Here is a 17,923-nt window from a genome sequence, read left to right as displayed (position 1 = left end):
TTGAATGTTTTGTTTTTTGCTACAAATTTAAAATCAGTAAACAGCTGTCTAATTTGTCCTTCTGTCATTTTATGAAAGAAGACATGGTACATGTCTTGCTAATAATGTCAGCACTTCAATAGATGTAAAGTTTTGTAGGATGACTGTGAGAGAGCATGTCTGCTTTGACATTATTTGCATTCACTTGATTCTGGTACTGCTGCCAAGATGATTCAGAACAGAATATGTTTGTAATTGTGCTCATAAGTATTGTTGAGGAAAAAGTCAAGTTGTAATTTTCAGTGATGATTTCCAGGAATAAAATTTACAGCGACATTTAATCAAATTTGAATTAGGAGTTGAAACAGTCCATAAACAAACTATAATTGTAATCTTGGTTACAGATTTTATTCCAATATTAAAGGTGCAAAGTAGCATATCAGCAAACAGAAATAGTGGAAGTAAATATCATTAAGTGCTGTCTGAGAGTCATAATTTAAACATATGTTTATGCATGGCTGTCACATTCATCATGATTAACTAGCCACCTAACTCATAGAGTCACAGAGATGTACAGCGTGGAAACATCCTTTGGTCCAACCCGTCCATGCTGACCAGATATCCCAACACAATCTAGTCCCACCTACCAGCACCTGGCCCATATCCCTCCAAACTCTTCCTATTCATGTACCCATCCAAATGCCTTTTAAATGTTGCAGTTGTACCAGCCTCCACCACTTCCTCTGGCAGCTCATTCTATACACATACCACCCTCTGTGTGAAAAAGTTGCACCTTAGGTCCCTTTTATATCTTTCCCCTCTCACCCTAAACCTATACCCTCTAGTTCTGGATTCCCGCAACCCAGGTAAAAGACTTTGTCTATTTATCGTATCCATGCCCCTCATAATTTTGTAAACCTCTATAAGGTCACCCCTCAGCCTCCGACGCTCCAGGGAAAACAGCCCAAGCCTGTTCAGCTTCTCCCTATAGCTCAAATCCTCCAACACTGGCAACATCCTTGTAAATCTTTTCTGAACCCTTTCAAGTTTCACAACATCTTTCCGATAGGAAGGAGACTAGAATTGCACGCAATATTCCAACAGTGGCCTAACCAATGTCCTGCACAACCACAACATGACCTCCCAACTCCTGTACTCAGTACTGTGACCAATAAAGGAAAGCATACCAAATGCCGCCTTCTCTATCCTATCTACCTGCAACTCTACTTTCAAGGAACTATGAACCTGAACTCCAAGGTCGCTCTGTTCAGCAAAACTCTCTAGGACCTTACCATTACGTGTATAAGTTCTGCTAAGATTTGCTTTTCCAAAGTACAGCACCTCGCATTTATCTGAGTTAAACTCCATCTGCCACTTTTCAGCCCATTGGCCCATCTGATCACGAGACTGTTGTAATCTGAGGTAATCGTCTTCGCTGTCCACTCACTGTACCTCTTATGCTCGCATCCAAATAATTTATGTAAATGACAAAAAGTAGAGGACCCAGCACTGAACCTTGTGGCACTCCACTTGTCACAGTCCTCCAGTCTGAAAAACAACCCTCCACCACTACCCTCTGTATTCTACCTTTGAGCCAGTTCCGTATCCAAATGGCTAGTTCTCGCTTTATTCCATGCGATCTAACCTTGCTAACCAGTCTCCCATGGGGAACCTTGTTGAACGCCTTACTGAAGTCCATATAGATCACATCTACCGCTCTGACCTCATCAATCTTCTTTGTTACTTCTTCAAAAAACTCAATCAAGTTTGTGAGACATGATTTCCCACGCACAGAGCCATGTTGACTATCCCTAATCAGTCCTTGCCTGTCCAAATGCATGTACATCCTGTCCCTCAGGATTCCCTCCAAAACCTTGCCCACCACCAAGGTCAGGCTCACTGGTCTATAGTTCCCTGGCTTGTCCCTACCACCCTTCTTAAACAGTGGCACCACGTTAGCCAATCTCCACTTCACCTGTGACTATAGATGATATAACTATCTCAGCAAGAGGCCCAGCAATCACTTCTCTAGCTTCCCGCAAAGTTCTATGGTACACCTGATCAGGTCCTGGGGATTTATTCACCTTTATGCGTTTCAAGACATCCAGCACTTCTTCCTCTGTAATATGGACATTTTGCAAGATGTAACCATCTATTTCGCTACTTTCTATATCTTCCATATCCTTTTCCACAGTAAATACTGATGCAAAGTACTTGTTTAGTAGCTCCCCATTTTCTGCGACTCCACACAAAGGCAGCCTTGCTGATCTTTGAGGGGCCCTATTCTCTCTCTAGTTATCCTTTTGTCCTTAATGTCTTTGTAAAAACCCTTTAGATTCTCCTTGAGCCTATTTGCCAAAGCTATCACGTGTCCCCTTTTTGCCCTCCTGATTTCCCTTTTAAGTATACTCCTACTGCCTTTATACTCTTCTAAGGATTCACTCGATCTATCCTGTCTATACCTGACTTATGCTTCCTTCTTTTTCTTAACCAATCCCTCAATTTCTTTAGTCATCCAGCATTCCCTATACCTACCAGCCTTTCCTTTCACCCTAAAGGGAATATACTTTCTCTGGATTCTTGTTATCTCATTTCTGAAGGCTTCCCATTTTTCAGCCATACCTTTGCCTGTGAACTTCTGCTCCCAATCAGCTTTTGAAAGTTCTTGCCTAAAACCATCAAAATTTGCCTTTCTCCAATTTAGAACTTCAACTTTTAGATCTGGTCTATCCTTTTCCATCACTATTTTAAATCTAATAGAATTATGGTCACTGGCCCCAAAGACTCCCCCATTAATATCTCAGTCACCTGCCCTGCCTTATTTCCCAAGAGTAGGTGAAGTTTAGCGCCTTCTCTAGGAGGTACATCCACATACTGAATCAGAAAATTGTTATGTAGGCACTTAACAAATTCCTCTCCGTCTAAACCCTTAACACTATGGCAGTCCCAATCTGTGTTTGGAAAGTTAAAATCCCCTACCACAAACACCCTATTATTCTTAGAGATAGCTGAGATTTCCTTACAAGTTTGTTTCTCAATTTCCTTCTGACTATTTGGGGGTCTATAATACAATCCCAATAAGGTGATCATCCCTTTCTTATTTCTCAGTTCCACCCAAATAACTTCCCTGGATGTATTTTCAGGAATATCCTCCCTCAGCACAGCTGTGATGCTGTCCCTTATCAAAACCACCACCCGCCCCCTCCTCTCTTGCCTCCCTTTCTATCCTTCCTGTAGGGGGAAGATGAGGTGGTGTTCCTCCAATTTGTGGTCTGATTCTGGGTAATCAAAGATGGAGGACGGGAAAAATTTCTGGCTGTATCAGCTGCTCCTTTATTGAGGTATTTTAGGTGTTGGAGGTGATTTCCTCGAATTCCAGACACAGCAATTACTGTTTTATATGCTGTTGCATTGTTTTGGAACTTTGGCAAAAAAAAAGTCAAAACAACAGCAGTTTTAAAAGGGAGAAAAACAGACAAAGGAAGCACGTAGTGAGGTCAGTGCAGGAGAGAGAAAGAAACTGCACAGGTACTGCCTTTGCTGTTTGAAGTCATGTATCGCAGGACATCGGAGTGCATCTGGGAAAATTATCAAACAGTGAAATTAACAACTGATCTTGGAGGAACTGTTTGGGCGAAGTTCACAACACAGAAGCAGATTATTGTTTTTAAGTGGGACCTACGGAAAGTCTGCAGTAGTGAGTAGAGTGGTTCTTTCTTGATTTTTTTTTAAGGTATGTCTTTTGATTAAACTTAAAATATAAGCCATAACTATTCATTTAACCTGTGGCAGTGTTATTTTCTGGGTCTGTATATTGTGAAGGAGCAAAAATGGCCTTTAGTAGAGTGATATGCACTCTTTGTCAAATGTGGGAGTTTAAAGAGAGTTTAAGGGTTACTGCGGATTATATCTGCAATAAATGCTGTTAGTTGCGAATCTTATCAGATCGAATGGATCGATAGGAGAGACAGTCAGAAGCAATGAGGAATTTGCAACAGCAACAGTATGTGATGGATGGCAATTATAGGAAGGGGGAAAAGTCTCAGATACAGTCACATAGATGGGTTAACTCCAGGAAAGGTAAGACAGGTAGGCAGCTACTGTAGGAGCCTTCTGTGGCTATACCAATTTCAAACAAGTATGCTGTTTTGGAAATTGTGTGGGGGTAGGGTGATGGATTCTCAGGGGAACATAGCACGAACAGCCAAGTTTGTGGTATTGAGACTGGCTCTAATACAATGAGGGGTACGTCGGGTTCCAAGAGATCAATTGTGCTAGTGGACTCTCTAGTCCGAGGCACAAACAAACGTTTCTGTGGCCAGCAGCAAAAACTCAGAACGGTGTGTTGCTTCCCTGGTGCCAGGATCAAGGATGCCTCAGAGAGGGTGCAGAATATTCTCAAGGGGGAAAGGGTCCAGAAAGAGGTCATTGTCCACATTGGAACCAATAGCATAGGAAGGGAAAAGGTTGAGATTCTGAAGGGAGATTTCAGAGAGTTAGGCAGGAATTTAAAAAGGAGGTCCTCAAGAGTAGTAATATCTGGATATCTGCTGGTGCTGCGAGCTAGTGAGGGCAGGAATAGGAGGATAGAGCAGATGAATGCATGGCTGAGGAGCTGGTGTATGGGAGAAGGATTCTCATTTTTGGATCATTGGAATCTCTTTTGGGGTAGAAGTGACCTGTACAAGAAGGACTGATTGCACCTAAATTGGAAGGGGACTAATATACTGGCAGGGAGATTTGCTAGAGCTGCTCAGGAGGATTTAAACTAGTAAAGAGGGAGGGTGGGACACTCGGAGGTAGTGAGGAAAGAAATCAATCTGAGTCTGGTACAGCTGAGAACAGAAGCGAGTCGAACAGTCAGGACAGGCAGGGACAAAGCAGACAACAAGGTAAGACTGATGCATTGAAATAAATGCAATGTAATTTAAGGGGCCTAACAGGGAAGGCAGATGAACTCAGGGCATGGTTAAGAACTTGGGACTGGGATATCATAACAATTACAGAAACATGGTTCAGGGATGGGCAGGACTGGCAACTCACTCGGTGATCTCACATTTGAAGAAAGGTCAGTGATATGATGCAGCATTTAAAGTTCTAACTGAATAAGTGACATTGACTGTAAACAAGAGGCCTGGCCCAAGATTTTCATTTTTCACCTTTTGTCACATTCTGCCCAAACTACTTTTGTTCCATAATCTTCCCAGCCTCTGAATATCGTGGGTTAGTACAAGAAAATTGGGAAAGTCATATGGGATGTCCAGCATTAAGAGCAAAACATTCCTTCTTCCAACCAAATGTTGAATAGTGAGATGAGATTCTCACCAGTGAGTGAAGAAGGGCCTATTTGCATGGATTATCACTTATAAACAGTTTTTTTTATTATTACCTAATCTTGGCTCATTAATATGTAGTTTCTTTTTCTTACACCTGCCAGATAGAAAGTCGATAATTTCTGATGTAAAAGTCAGAGTGGCTACCTGGTGACTCTAGCTCAATGCTTGCTCCTCTGGGCCTTCGTCGTTTGAGGCAGCCACTGTTAGGTTCCTATCCTCAGAGCCGGTGAGGAGCTGAATATCAAGTACTTCACAACCAGTCATGGTTCTTCCTGCCCTATTGTGAGCCCCTATGAGACAAAGGGAGAGATTGAGTGAAATGAAAGTGGCTGGCACAACTGTTAGTGCCAGCACAGATGGGGGAAAGGAGAAGTGTTCAGAATGAGTGAGTAAAAGGTGCAAGAGACCAGACAGTGTTAGTAGTCTATGGGGATTGGGTGGATGAGAGCAAATGAGGTGGCTGCAGAAACAGAAAAATTGAGCTTGAGGCAGAGAGAGAAAGGATGTGGTACTTACCCTGGCAGAGTCAAGTAAGTTGTATTGCTGAGCATTTCTCCAGTTGATTGGCACCACTCTAACATGGGGGCAACCCCAGATCAGGCTGGCAAAGTTTGGTCTTGTTTGCCAATCCTAGGGCTAAGGACAGCCCTTCATTGCACCAATCTGTCCACCAGGGTCCTGTCCATAAAGTGGGGCACCGATTTCCCCTTACTGGCCATAATGTCAAAAGTATCACAAACCATGCAGGGCTGCTCCAGACTACCAGGACTTGTTCAAGTGCACAACAGCTGTTTGAATATGGCATTGGTGCTCAGGATGTCCTGGCAGTGAAGAATGTTTTCATTTACAAGCAACTGAGAGTTATGGGTACCATCAAATTGACAAACATTCACTCTGTCCACCACCAGCACATAATTACCATATGAAATGACAAGGGCAAAAGATACAACACCATTCCTCACTGTCTCTGGGTCAGAATCCTGGAATTCCAGGAATGTTGGGGAGATTGTGACATAGTGATGTTGTTGATGTACTAGTGGTCCAGAGACACGCATAATGCTATTGCAATTTATGTTCATGGTGAAATTTGAATTGTGAACAAATCTGAAATTAACAGTTAACGATGACAATAAAACAACTGTCAATTGTTGTGTAAAATCCCACCTAGCTGGCTGATGTCCTTTAGGGAGGAAACTCTGCCAACCTTACCTGGATGCCTTACATATGACTGCAGACCCACAACAATGTGTTTGATTTTTAGTTGTCCTATGGACAGTTAAGGTAGAGCAATAAATGCTGGCCAAGCCAGCGATGCCTACATCCAGTGAATTTAAAAAGAACTGAACTGGTCCACCTATAAATGCAAATAAGAGCAGGTCAGAGATTGCGAATTCTGTCGCAAATAACTCACTTGCTGAATTCCCATAACCTGTCTGGACTGTGGAATGTTCTCCACTTTCCTGGATGAATTTAGCTCCAACAACCTATTTACCTATTCAGCCTCTTCACCGTTCACTTCCTCCACCACTGACACAAAGTGGCAGCAGTGTGTACCATCTATAATGCAATGCAACAGCTCACCAATCCTCCATTCAATAGCATCTTCCAAACCTGGGTCTTCTACCATTTAGGAAGGTCAAAGGGAGCAGATACATGAGAACACCATCACCTGCAAGTTCCCCACAAATTGCTCATCACTCTGACTTGCAAATGTGTCATTGTTCCTTCACTGTTACTGGATCAAATTTCTGGAGTTTGCAATTTTCCTCCTTAATGGTGTTATTTCACATAGTGCTAGAGATGTCTGAGGCATAGGGTTCATTTTCTTTTTATCCTGGAGTGGGAGTGTGATCCAGAGGCTTGCATAGAAAATCATCAAGGTTTGTTAATGTTGTGAGCTGGCATCGTTAGCCAGGTTTTTATTTTGCTGTGTGTTAGTGCTTGATGTGCAGCTGGGAGTAGCAGATTGGAGGCTTTTTCTCCTAGTGACTGTCGATCCATTCTCCTTTACAGCACAGCCATGTTACCCTTGGTCTCCTGCCAACTCAGCAGAACTCCTCATGTAGAATCTTGATGTCAGAATTCTCTTTCCTCTCCCATTCTCACCTCTTTTCCTGCAGGAGAGGCATTATTGACATTATCATGTTCATAAGTGTGTGTGTGTGTGTGTGTTACTAGCAAGAAGAAGAGTTAAATGGTTCTGAATGAATGGTAGATCATGTCATCAAAGAAGTACTGTGGATCAAAAGAAATAAAGCATCTTATGGTGCGTGTGCCTGAGATTACTGTGGGGTGTTCATCCCAAAGCCATCCTTTATGGTTGTGTCCTTGTCCCACACAAGCCTTTGGTAAAAAGCTATCAGGTGGGCATATTCCTCATAGTTGTGAATGGTCAGTGAGCTGATCACGTCTAGCTGCTGAGTGGGTGTCACTTCTATATATTAAGAGTACCCCTGGCAGATATGTGTGGTGCTGTACCACTGGGGTTAAAGTGGTGCTACATTAGTAGCAGCAATTATAAGGTTATGTAAGTCATCAGTTGCACTGATTTCCTGTTGCCATCCCTCGGGAAAAGAACTTCTTTTCTCTCTTGTACAGTCTTAAGGAGAACTTCGAGAGGGACTTTGCTAAAATGTGGCATTATTGTTACTGGTCTCTGACATCTCCTGGGGTGGATGCAGAGATTGAATGATGGGTCTTGGGTTGCAAGCAGTGCAGTGCTGTCCAGGTGCCTTTTAAATATGGCACCCAGAAGTTGAAGTTGGCAGGCCCCTATGGAGAGTAGACCTCCTGCTGCCTACCTACCGTTCAATTTTGTCAATTTACTTGCACATGCATTTGCAATTAGATGAGAAGAATATCGTCATTTAAGAAAATTTGACTTGGTCCTAAATGGAAGTTCCTCTCACATTTAGGCCTGATCCACACTTAATCTCAAATAAAAGATTCCCTTAGAGGTTTCCTTCACCTTCCTTTTGTAGATGGTGTGGCAACAGCAATTTTTCAGCCCGTTGTTACTAAGTGAACTCAAAATATTATGATTAATGCTTCTACAATTTGCTCTTCTATTCCTTTAAATGCCCAGTGGTGGAAAGCATCAGGAACTGGAGATTTGTCTATCCTAATTATCATTATAGTCTCCCCCACCATTTTCTTCACTTAAATTGTACACAATCATTTGCTCTGCTTGATTGGCTTTTCAGTCTCCCTCGCATCACTTATATTTTAACCACTTACTCTACTATCAAAAATTTTTTTCAAAGTACTCAATAAATTATTATGGATTACTTTTTATCTATTATCATACCAGCTGCAGCTGTCTTTAATAGGCCTACACCTCCTATAACCGTTGTTATACTTTTAATATATTTGTAGAACCTTTACAATGAACCTTCATATAAGTTGATTTTGCTTTGTATTCCCTTTTTGAATTTTCATTTGCTGAAGCTGTTTTCTATATTTTCCCAATTCTGTATTTCTTAGCATTGATCTGAGTCACTTCTTTTAGCTTAATACTGTGCCTCAGCTGATCACCATGGTTGCTTGGCTAAACGTGGAATACATACTCTTATTGTGCACATGTGTGTCTTGTAATGAGGTGTTTCTTTGAATATTACCAATTGGTTTCCTTCAGGTCCATGCTGCTATTCTATAAGATCATGACCTCAGATCTCAACTCCTCTTTCACGCCAGCTCCTCTTAAACCTCAACTCAATATTTCAAAAATAAATCTACTTTTGTGATCTACCCCTCCACAAGTTTCAGGAGTAGTGTTTAGTGCTTACTGTTTGAGAGTTCTATCCATAACAGGAGATTGCATCTTTATCCAGTACTGTGTGGTAGCTGAAAGTCTCAAGTCTTTAACATAAATATAGAGGTCAGGGTTAAAGTTCAGCTTGAAACATGAGTTAGTAATCATCCAAATCTCTTCAGTTTTGCAAAAGGTAGAATCAGATTTGTCTCAGGTTATCTTACACTAGTGCACTACTTTTGGTTTAAACTGTAATAAGAAGAGAAAATGTTTTGCTTCTAAGTAAAGCTGCACAGAACTTGAAAGTTCCCATGTAGGCTGAGCACAAGCCAGTCTCTTTTGTTTCCAGATTATTTAAGGAGGCTGCACTCTGAAACAAATAAAGCTTTCAAATTCCAAAAGAAAAATCATCTATGTTAACAAGGAGTGAAAGATTAACAAGATTTGCATTGTATAGGCATGCAACTGTAAAACAATAACAAGAATGGGCAAATCTTAACAAAGGTTTTCAGGAATCTAACTAACCTGTCTCGTTTTCACCATTTGTATGCCTAACGCTGTTTGGACTAACTTAGCAAATCAAGGCACTGAATGTTTAACTAGACAGACCTCAATATTTGTACTGTCATATGTGGATTTGTCAGTCATCATTTCTCAACTAGCTATTCTCTGTTCCCTATGTCTTCCTTCATAAACTAATGTCCTGAATTTTGGAATCACCTTTATCACTCATTTGTAAGTCATCTTCAAATTACCCATTCGTTTTGGAAAGTACAAACTACCAGAATATAAAACAATGTAAATAGAAATTTCTGGTTGGATGTAAGTATTTAAAATATCCAATTTTGACTGAAATGTTCACTTTCAAAATTCTTCCCATTCCTCAAATGAATGGAAGGCAAGAATCCCAGGCAAATAATCAGAAGAAGGAAACAACCAGTCTAAAATGTTAATCTTCTGCTTTCTTTTGTAATCTCAGTCATTTCAAGTTCATTACAGCTTTGCTTTGTTTAAAAATGTTAATGTTACAAGCAGGTAAAGATTCAACTTCTTATTACCATTATAAGATCACGTGAAACAAAGCAGCAAAGTTGGATTTTTTTGTGTGTGATTTGATTACTTCAGTGGTGATACGGAAATTAATTTTATTGGTTGACAGCCTGTTTCTACATTATCCAGGCAGCAATTAGAGATGGAATAAAATATTAACCATTTGAATATTTATTTGTAAAATTTTATTTATTACTGTTTCATAATACAATTTATGTACATTTGAATAAATTATAAATACAGTTCATTCCCAAAAGAACACGTTAAAATAAACATTAAGTATGTCTGCAGAATGTATTCCCCACTTACGTGGTTTACAAGAGACCAGCACATAAACTTCATCTCTATGGAATTTTCTACTGATAAAAAGGACTGGGAAAAAGTAAGAAAAATTAAATGTGTAATACTGATTGGTCCCTATGTAATGACAGGGGAAAAACAAAAGAAATTGCAATCTTGGTTTCAAATATACACTCTAATAATTGATAATAGATTTGTCCTATCTGTCCTGTTCTTAGAAATAGTATTTTAATGTACTTTATCTTAAAAATAAAACCAGTTTTATGAGTTTGACAACTGCCTACGAGTTTTTGATTAGTTTTTCCTCCTAACATTTCTTGGATAACCTGTTCTGTTGATAGGTTTTGCCAGCTGCCATATATTGAAATTTTATATCCTCCTAAAATATTTGTGAATTTTCCAACATCTTTCAATTTGCATGCCCAAAACATAATTGATGGGTGAAATGACAAACACTACCATGCTGAGCTTAACACTAACTTTACAGCAACATTTGTAGTTTTAAATGAAATCTTTTACTTTGACTTTTCTTTTAATTGTATTTTGTTAAGAAGGCTTCAATATTATAAAATAATGCTCCAGATTTGTGTTTTCCCAAATGATCTGATGCAAACTTTCATCACGTTGACCACACTTTCTTGCATATAACTTTTGTTGCTGTTACTTGAAATATGAGATTAATATAATTATTTATTCTATTTGATTATTATTCTATGAAACAAAGTAATGGTCAGTGAATATTTTTTGAGCTGCAGGAAGGTTTGTACTGGAGTTACCCGGGATCAGTACTGGGACCCTTGCTTTTCCCAATATATATTAATGATCTGGATCACGGTGTGCAGGAGGAAATCTTAAATTTGCAGATGACATGGAAATTTGAAGAATTGTAAACTGTTAGGTGGATAGTGTGGAACTCTAAAAAGGGTGGTGAGTGGTGGACAGTTGGTAGATGAGGTTCAATGCAGAGATGTGTGCAGTGAAGCATTTTTGTCAGAAGAACAGTTTTAAAACAGTATAAAATAAGGGGTACAACTCAAAAGGAATACAGGAGCAGAGGATATACATGTGTACAGATCACTGACGGTGGCAGGTCAGGTGGGGAGTGCAGTTCATAAAGTATAGTGTTCTCAATTTTATTAATAGGGTCATGGTGTGGACGAGTCCAGAGATTATGTTGAACATATGAAATACGTTTATTAGACTTCAACTGGAATATTTTATAAAGTTGTGGGCACCAACATTGTAGGAAAAATGTGAATGCATTGGAGAGTGCAGAAATGATTTACAAGAATGCTACCAGGAATGGGAAACTTCAGTTATTGATGAAGTTAGGACTGTTCATATTGGAGGGACGAAGGCTGACAGGAAACTTGATAGAGGTTTGCAAAATGCTGAGTGTATTGTATGATGCAGATAGGGAGAAGCTGCTGCTGCTCCTTGTAAAAGAATGACCACCTTCTCAAGAGCAACTAGGCAATAAATCCTGGCCCAGCTAGCAACACCTACATCCCACAAATGAATGAAACAGAGACAAGAGTGAGAGGGCCGACTTAAAGTGATGTGCAAACAAAGAACGGTGATGTAAGAATTTGTCTTCACACAATCTGGAAATGTAAAAGCAGATTCAATGAGGCATTCAAGGAGGGTTTGGAGTGGTTATTTGGGTAGAAATGACGTGCAGGAATATGGGGATAAGTCAGGAGATTGGCACCAGGTAATGGAGGTAGACTAGATAACAGAGCTGTTGTGGGCACAATGGGCAGCACCATGTTAATGCTGTGATTTTGGTATTCATCAGTACTAAGGGAAAAAAATTAAAACCTAGCATGCATTATTTCTATGGCCTTTCTATTGCATTAATTTAATGGAATGGGGGGCACAACAATTTGCTTTAGGGGTAGCCCGTGAATAGAAGTCAAAGAATCATTTTATTATCATATATACCTCTCATTACTTTATAAACCTTCATAAGGTCACCTCTGAACCTCCTACACTGCAGTGAAAAAGTCCTATCCTATCCAGCCTCTCATTCTAACTCAAACTCTCCATTCCCAGCAACATAATGGCAAATCTCTTCTGAATCCTCTCTAGCCTAATTATTTGGAATAACTTGCTTTAGCTTGAGATTTACAATGGGAACATTTAGTTCAATCCTGTAAGAGCACAGAAGGAATTCTGAAAATGTACATCAAAATTTAGCTGTTTTGACTATTGTTTAGAATATTTTTAGAAATGTTCACCAGAATAGATATAAAGAAAAGCCCCTCAAATTTTCTCTTGCTATATTAATTAAAGGTCATGCTTTTAACATTCAACAAACTCACTACTGGACCCCAGATCCAATCTATGAATCCAACTTTAGTTTTTTGTGCACCTACATTGTTGTCTCATGCATTGGTCTACACTTGTCCATAAACCTGTCGGGAGATAGTCACAGATTATGGCTACAGATGGCTACAGATCCTTTGGTCCATTGAGTCCATGCCAATCATAATCCCAAACTAAACTAGTCCTACCTGCTTGCACTTGGCCCATATCCCTCCAAATATTTCTTATTTATGTACTTACCTAAATATCTTGAAACATTGTAATTGTACCCACATCCCTCACTTCCTCTGGAAGTTCATTCCACACACGAACCACTCTAAGATCTTTTTAAAATCTTTCTCCTCTCACCTTAAAAATATGCCTCCTTGTCTTGAAATTCCCCACCCTAGAGAAAAGATACTGCCATTCACCTTCTCTATACCCCTCATTACTTTATAAACCTTCATAAGGTCACCTTTGAACCACCTACACTGCAGTGAAAAAAGTCCTATCCTATCCAGCCTCTCATTCTAACTCAAACTCTCCATTCCCAGCAACATAATGGCAAATCTCTTCTGAACCCTCTCTAGCCTAATAATATCCTTCCTGTAACAGAGAGACCAGAAATAGATACAGTATTCCAGAAGAGGCCTCATGAATCTCCTGTACAACTTCAACATAATGTCTCCAATTTCTATATTCAAAGGTCTGAGTAATGAAGGCAAGCATGCTAAATGTCTTCTTAACTACTCTGTCTATATGTGATGCAAATTTCACAGAATTATGTACCTGAACCCCTTGGTCTCTCTGTTCTACAACACTGTCCGAGACCCTACTTTTAATTGTATAAGTCTTACCTTTATTTGTTTTACCAAAATGCAATACCTCGCATTTATCCAAATGAAACTCCTTTTGCCACACTTTAGCACATTAATCCAATTGATCAAGATCTCTTTGTAATTTTTACAGCATCTTTTTCACTGTCCACTACACCACTAATCTTAATGTCATCCACATAATTACTAACCATGCTTTCTATATTGTCATCTAAATCATTTATATAAATGACAAACAAAAGTAGATCCAGCACTGATCCCTGTGGAACACTGCTGGGTAACAGGCGTCCTGTCTGAAAAAATATCCACCACCATTTTTCTCTGTCTCCAGCCACTAAGCCAACTTTGTATCCAACTGGAAAACTCTTTCTGAGTGCCATGTGATCTAACTTTACTAATTGCTATGTGGGAACTTGTTAAAGGCTTTACTAAAGTCCAAGTAAACAATGTCTAACCCTGTCTTCTTAGTTACTTGCTCAAAAAAACTCAAGTCAAGTTTGTCAGACATGATTTCACTAGCATACAACCATGCTGACTATCCCTAAACATTCCTTACCTCTCCAAATGCATAGAAATCCTATCTTTCAGAATCACTCCCAATAACTAACCCACCACCGAAGTCAGACTCACAGGTCTGTAGTTTTCAGGTTTCTCCTCACATCCTTTCTTAAATAAAGGCACACCATTAGCCACTCTCCAGTCATTTGGCAACTCACCTGTAGTTATAGATGATACAAATATTTCTGCGAGGGGCCCCACAATTTCCTCCCTAACTTCCCACAAAGTCCTGGAATACACTAGATCAGATCCTGGAGATTTATACACCTTTATGTTTTCTAAGACCTCCAGCATTTCCTCTTCTGTAATGTGAACTGTTTTCAAAACACCAGTATTTATTTTCCTTAGTTCTCTAACCCCCATTTCTTTCTCCACGTTAAAAACTGGTGCGAAATATTCATTTAGTATCTTTCCCATCTCTTAGGTTTGCCAAACTGATTTCCCTCTTAGGAATGCCCTACACTCTTTTCACTCTTCAAGAGATTCATTTGAACACAGTTGTTTATATCTAATAATTTTTTTATTCTTGACTAGAGCCTCAATATCTTTATTCATCCATTGTTCTCTAATCTGAGCATCCTTATCTTTCACTCTAATTGGAACAGAGTAACTTTGAACTCTCGTTACCACACTTTTGAAAGCCTCCCAGCTATCAGATGTCCCTTAATCTGCAAACAATCTAGGACCAGGTCAGGATGTTTGATAGTTCGATAATATTTGTATGTCAGCATGCTTCTGCTTAATTTTCATGTGTTTCATGGTTATTGCAGTACAAAATGAATAGGTATAAGTCTGCCATTTTGGTATTCTAAAGCTAACTTGTTCAAATTACTGCTGGTTGTTAACATTGTCCCTTAGCATAATGTCTCCTGAGAACAGGATACAACAAAGCATAACAGTCAGGATCCTGAATTAAAACTGAGAGGCATGAGTACAGAGCCTCCTTCTATTGTTTCACTATTATGTTTTGCCTCATTGGTATTAGAACACTTAGTAAGCACTGACAAATTACATATTCTGGACTCAAACAATACTTCATGGTATTTGTTACAAGATGCTGACTACACATTTGCACATTTGGGTAAGATAACAGGATTAGCTATTGGTGCACATTGTGTGCACTCTAGAACATCCATACACAAGGCTTCTACAGCATCCATCCTTTCAATATGCACAAGTCTGGTAAGCAGTTCAGGGATGCTATAACCTGCTGTGCTTATACGATCAAAGAGTTGCATTCCATCTGTCATTCCACCTATTTCATCCCTCTTCAGCCCAAAGCTCTCTGCCAGATGACGCCATGTTTTCACAATAGCTTTATCCGTGCTGTAGGTAGAGCTCAGCATTCTGCTGGTTTTCTCAAGACAGTCAAAAGGTAGTTCTGTCGGGCTGAGCCCTGAAATTATAGATTATAGTAATCGATTAAAATAAAACATCACTTGTTACTAGCAGGAACAAAGTATTGTTCTGCCACCCTCTCCTAAATCTAACATTGCTATTTTCTAGTACTTCAAGATGCGCACAAGAAGTTTGCAAAATTATTAAGTGATCCATAGAATTAAATGAAACAACCCTAAACATCAGAACATCTCTTAAAGAAAAAAAATTGTATCAAATATAACTACTAGAGGGCAAACAAGAGTGTGGTGTTTTGCACTGAAAACAAAACGCTCAAAATCACAGTGGGTCAGGCAGCATCCGTGGAGAGAGAACAACCTAACGTTTCGAGTCTCCATGACTAGGATATCTGGTCGGCATGGACGGGTTGGACCAAAGGGTCTGTTTCCATGCTGTACATCGCTATGATTCTATGACTCTTCATCAGAGCTTTTCACTCCACGGATGCTATCTGACCCACTGTGATTTCCAGCACTTTTTGTTTTCAGTCCAGATTCCAGCATCTGCAGTAATTTGCTCCAATTCTGTTTTGTAACATGTTTAATTGTATACAAGATTCCTTTGCATGTCACTTCCCTTCAGAGAATAGGAGCACAAAAAGCAAACAATGAGGAAAGAATGTGATGAACTGTAACTTGGGAATTTAGTAAAATTGGGAATGAGGTGTGGAAGAGAAAGGAGATGTTTTTCAGTTTTCAGTAGTTGGTGAGTATTCAAAGGTATTAATTAGCTCAGCAGATTGGAGAGTTTTTTTTAAAAATCCCTCTCAAAGGTGGCAATAATTTAAACTAATACTGGAGAGATTTAAGAATTACATTAAACGTATAGCATTACTTGTTAAAGTACAAGACGTTAGTTAGGCCACTTCTGGAATCTTGCATGTAGTTATGGTGTCCTTCCTATCAGAAGGATGTTGTGAAACACGAAAGGGTTCAGAAAAGATTTACAAGGATATTGCCGGGGTTGGAAGATTTGAGCTATAAGGAGAGGTTGAATAGGCTGGGCCTGTTTTCCCTGGAGCGTTGGAGGCTGAGGGGTGATTTTATAGAGGTGTATAAAATTATTTGAATGTGAGCATAAGAGGTATAGTTAGTAAGTTTGCAGATGACACCAAAATTGGAGGTGTAGTGGACAGCGAAGAAAGTTACCTCCGGTTACAACGGGATCTTGATCAGGTGGGCCAATGGGCTGAGAGGTGGCAAATGGAGTTTAATTGAGGTAAATGCGAGGTACTGCATTTTGGGAAAGCAAACCGTAGCAGAACTTATACTCTTAATGGTAAGGTCCTAGGGAGTGTTTCTGAACAAAGAGACCTTGGAGTGTAAGTTCATAGCTCCTTGAAAGTGGAATCGCAGGTAGATAGGATAGTGAAGAAGGCGTTTGGTATGCTTTCCTTTATTTGTCAGAGTATTGAGTACAGGAGTTGGGAGGTCATGTTGCGGTTGTACAGGACATTGGTTAGGCCACTGTTGGAATATTGCGTGCAATTCTGGTCTCCTTCCTATCGGAAAGATGTTGTGAAACTTGAAAGGGTTCAGAAAAGATTTACAAGGATGTTGCCACGGTTGGAGCATTTGAGCTAAAGAGAGAGGTTGAACAGGCTAGGGCAGTTTTCCCTGGAGCGTCGGAGGCTGAGGGGTGACCTTTATAGCGGTTTATAAAATCATGAGGGTCATGGATAGGGTAAATAGACAAAGCCTCTTCCCTGGGGTGGGGGAGTCCAGAACTAGAGGGCATAGGTTTAGGGTGAGAGGGGAAAGATATAAAAGAGACCTAAGGGGCAACTTTTCACGTAGAAGTACGTGTATGGAATGAGCTGCCAGAGGAAGTGGTGAAGGGTGGTACGATTGCAACATTTAAAAGGCATCTGGATGGGTATATGAATAGGAAGGGTTTGGAGGGATACGGGCCGGGTGCTGGCAGGTGGGACTAGATTGGGTTGGGATATCTGGTTGGCATGGACGGGTTGGACCAAAGGGTCTGTTTCCATGCTGTAGGTCTCTGTGACTCTACTTAATATAAACCAGGACCTATATTCTAATATATTTGTACGGCTAATTGAAAGTTTCAGTCATCAAAACTTTTCATCTATCTGCATGTGCATGTCTTTTTGTGACATGGAGAGGCTGTTGGACTACAGCGATCAGATGGTTCTTGCTGACCTAGAAAGGCCCTGCTCTTATCACATTGTACAGGAAAACGAGAAGGATTTACAGATTGAAAATCAATGCATTGGGCAATGTCATTTACAGCTTCTGTGGCCATCAAGCCCTGAAGTGGGACTTCAAGCTGAAGCTTGAGGCTTAGAGGTGACCCCACCGTACCACAAAACCCCCTCTTAAATGGAAGCAGATTGGGTTTGGAAAGTTCACAGGCTAAAAATTTTTTTTTACTTGAAAAGGTTAGGA

At 40.0% G+C, this 17,923-nt stretch overlaps 1 protein-coding gene across 6 annotated transcripts in view; it reads right to left on the bottom strand.

Moving 5' to 3' along the window:
- Window positions 1-10,319: 10,319 nt before the first annotated feature.
- edar (ectodysplasin A receptor) overlaps window positions 10,320-17,923 on the bottom strand; it is a 95,588-nt gene continuing 87,984 nt past the window's right edge. For all 6 annotated transcript variants that reach the window (XM_072577540.1, XM_072577537.1, XM_072577535.1 and 3 more), the window contains one exon: window positions 10,320-15,513. In XM_072577540.1, the coding sequence (XP_072433641.1) occupies window positions 15,179-15,513 (335 nt within the window). In that variant the 3' untranslated portion in view covers window positions 10,320-15,178. The remainder of the gene's footprint in view (window positions 15,514-17,923) is intronic.

The sequence above is a fragment of the Chiloscyllium punctatum genome, chromosome 9 (assembly GCF_047496795.1).
Source record: "Chiloscyllium punctatum isolate Juve2018m chromosome 9, sChiPun1.3, whole genome shotgun sequence".
In the NCBI taxonomy this organism is placed as follows: domain Eukaryota; kingdom Metazoa; phylum Chordata; class Chondrichthyes; order Orectolobiformes; family Hemiscylliidae; genus Chiloscyllium; species Chiloscyllium punctatum.
Note: the sequence above shows the minus strand (reverse complement) of the source record. Positions and strands in the feature narration are given on the sequence as shown.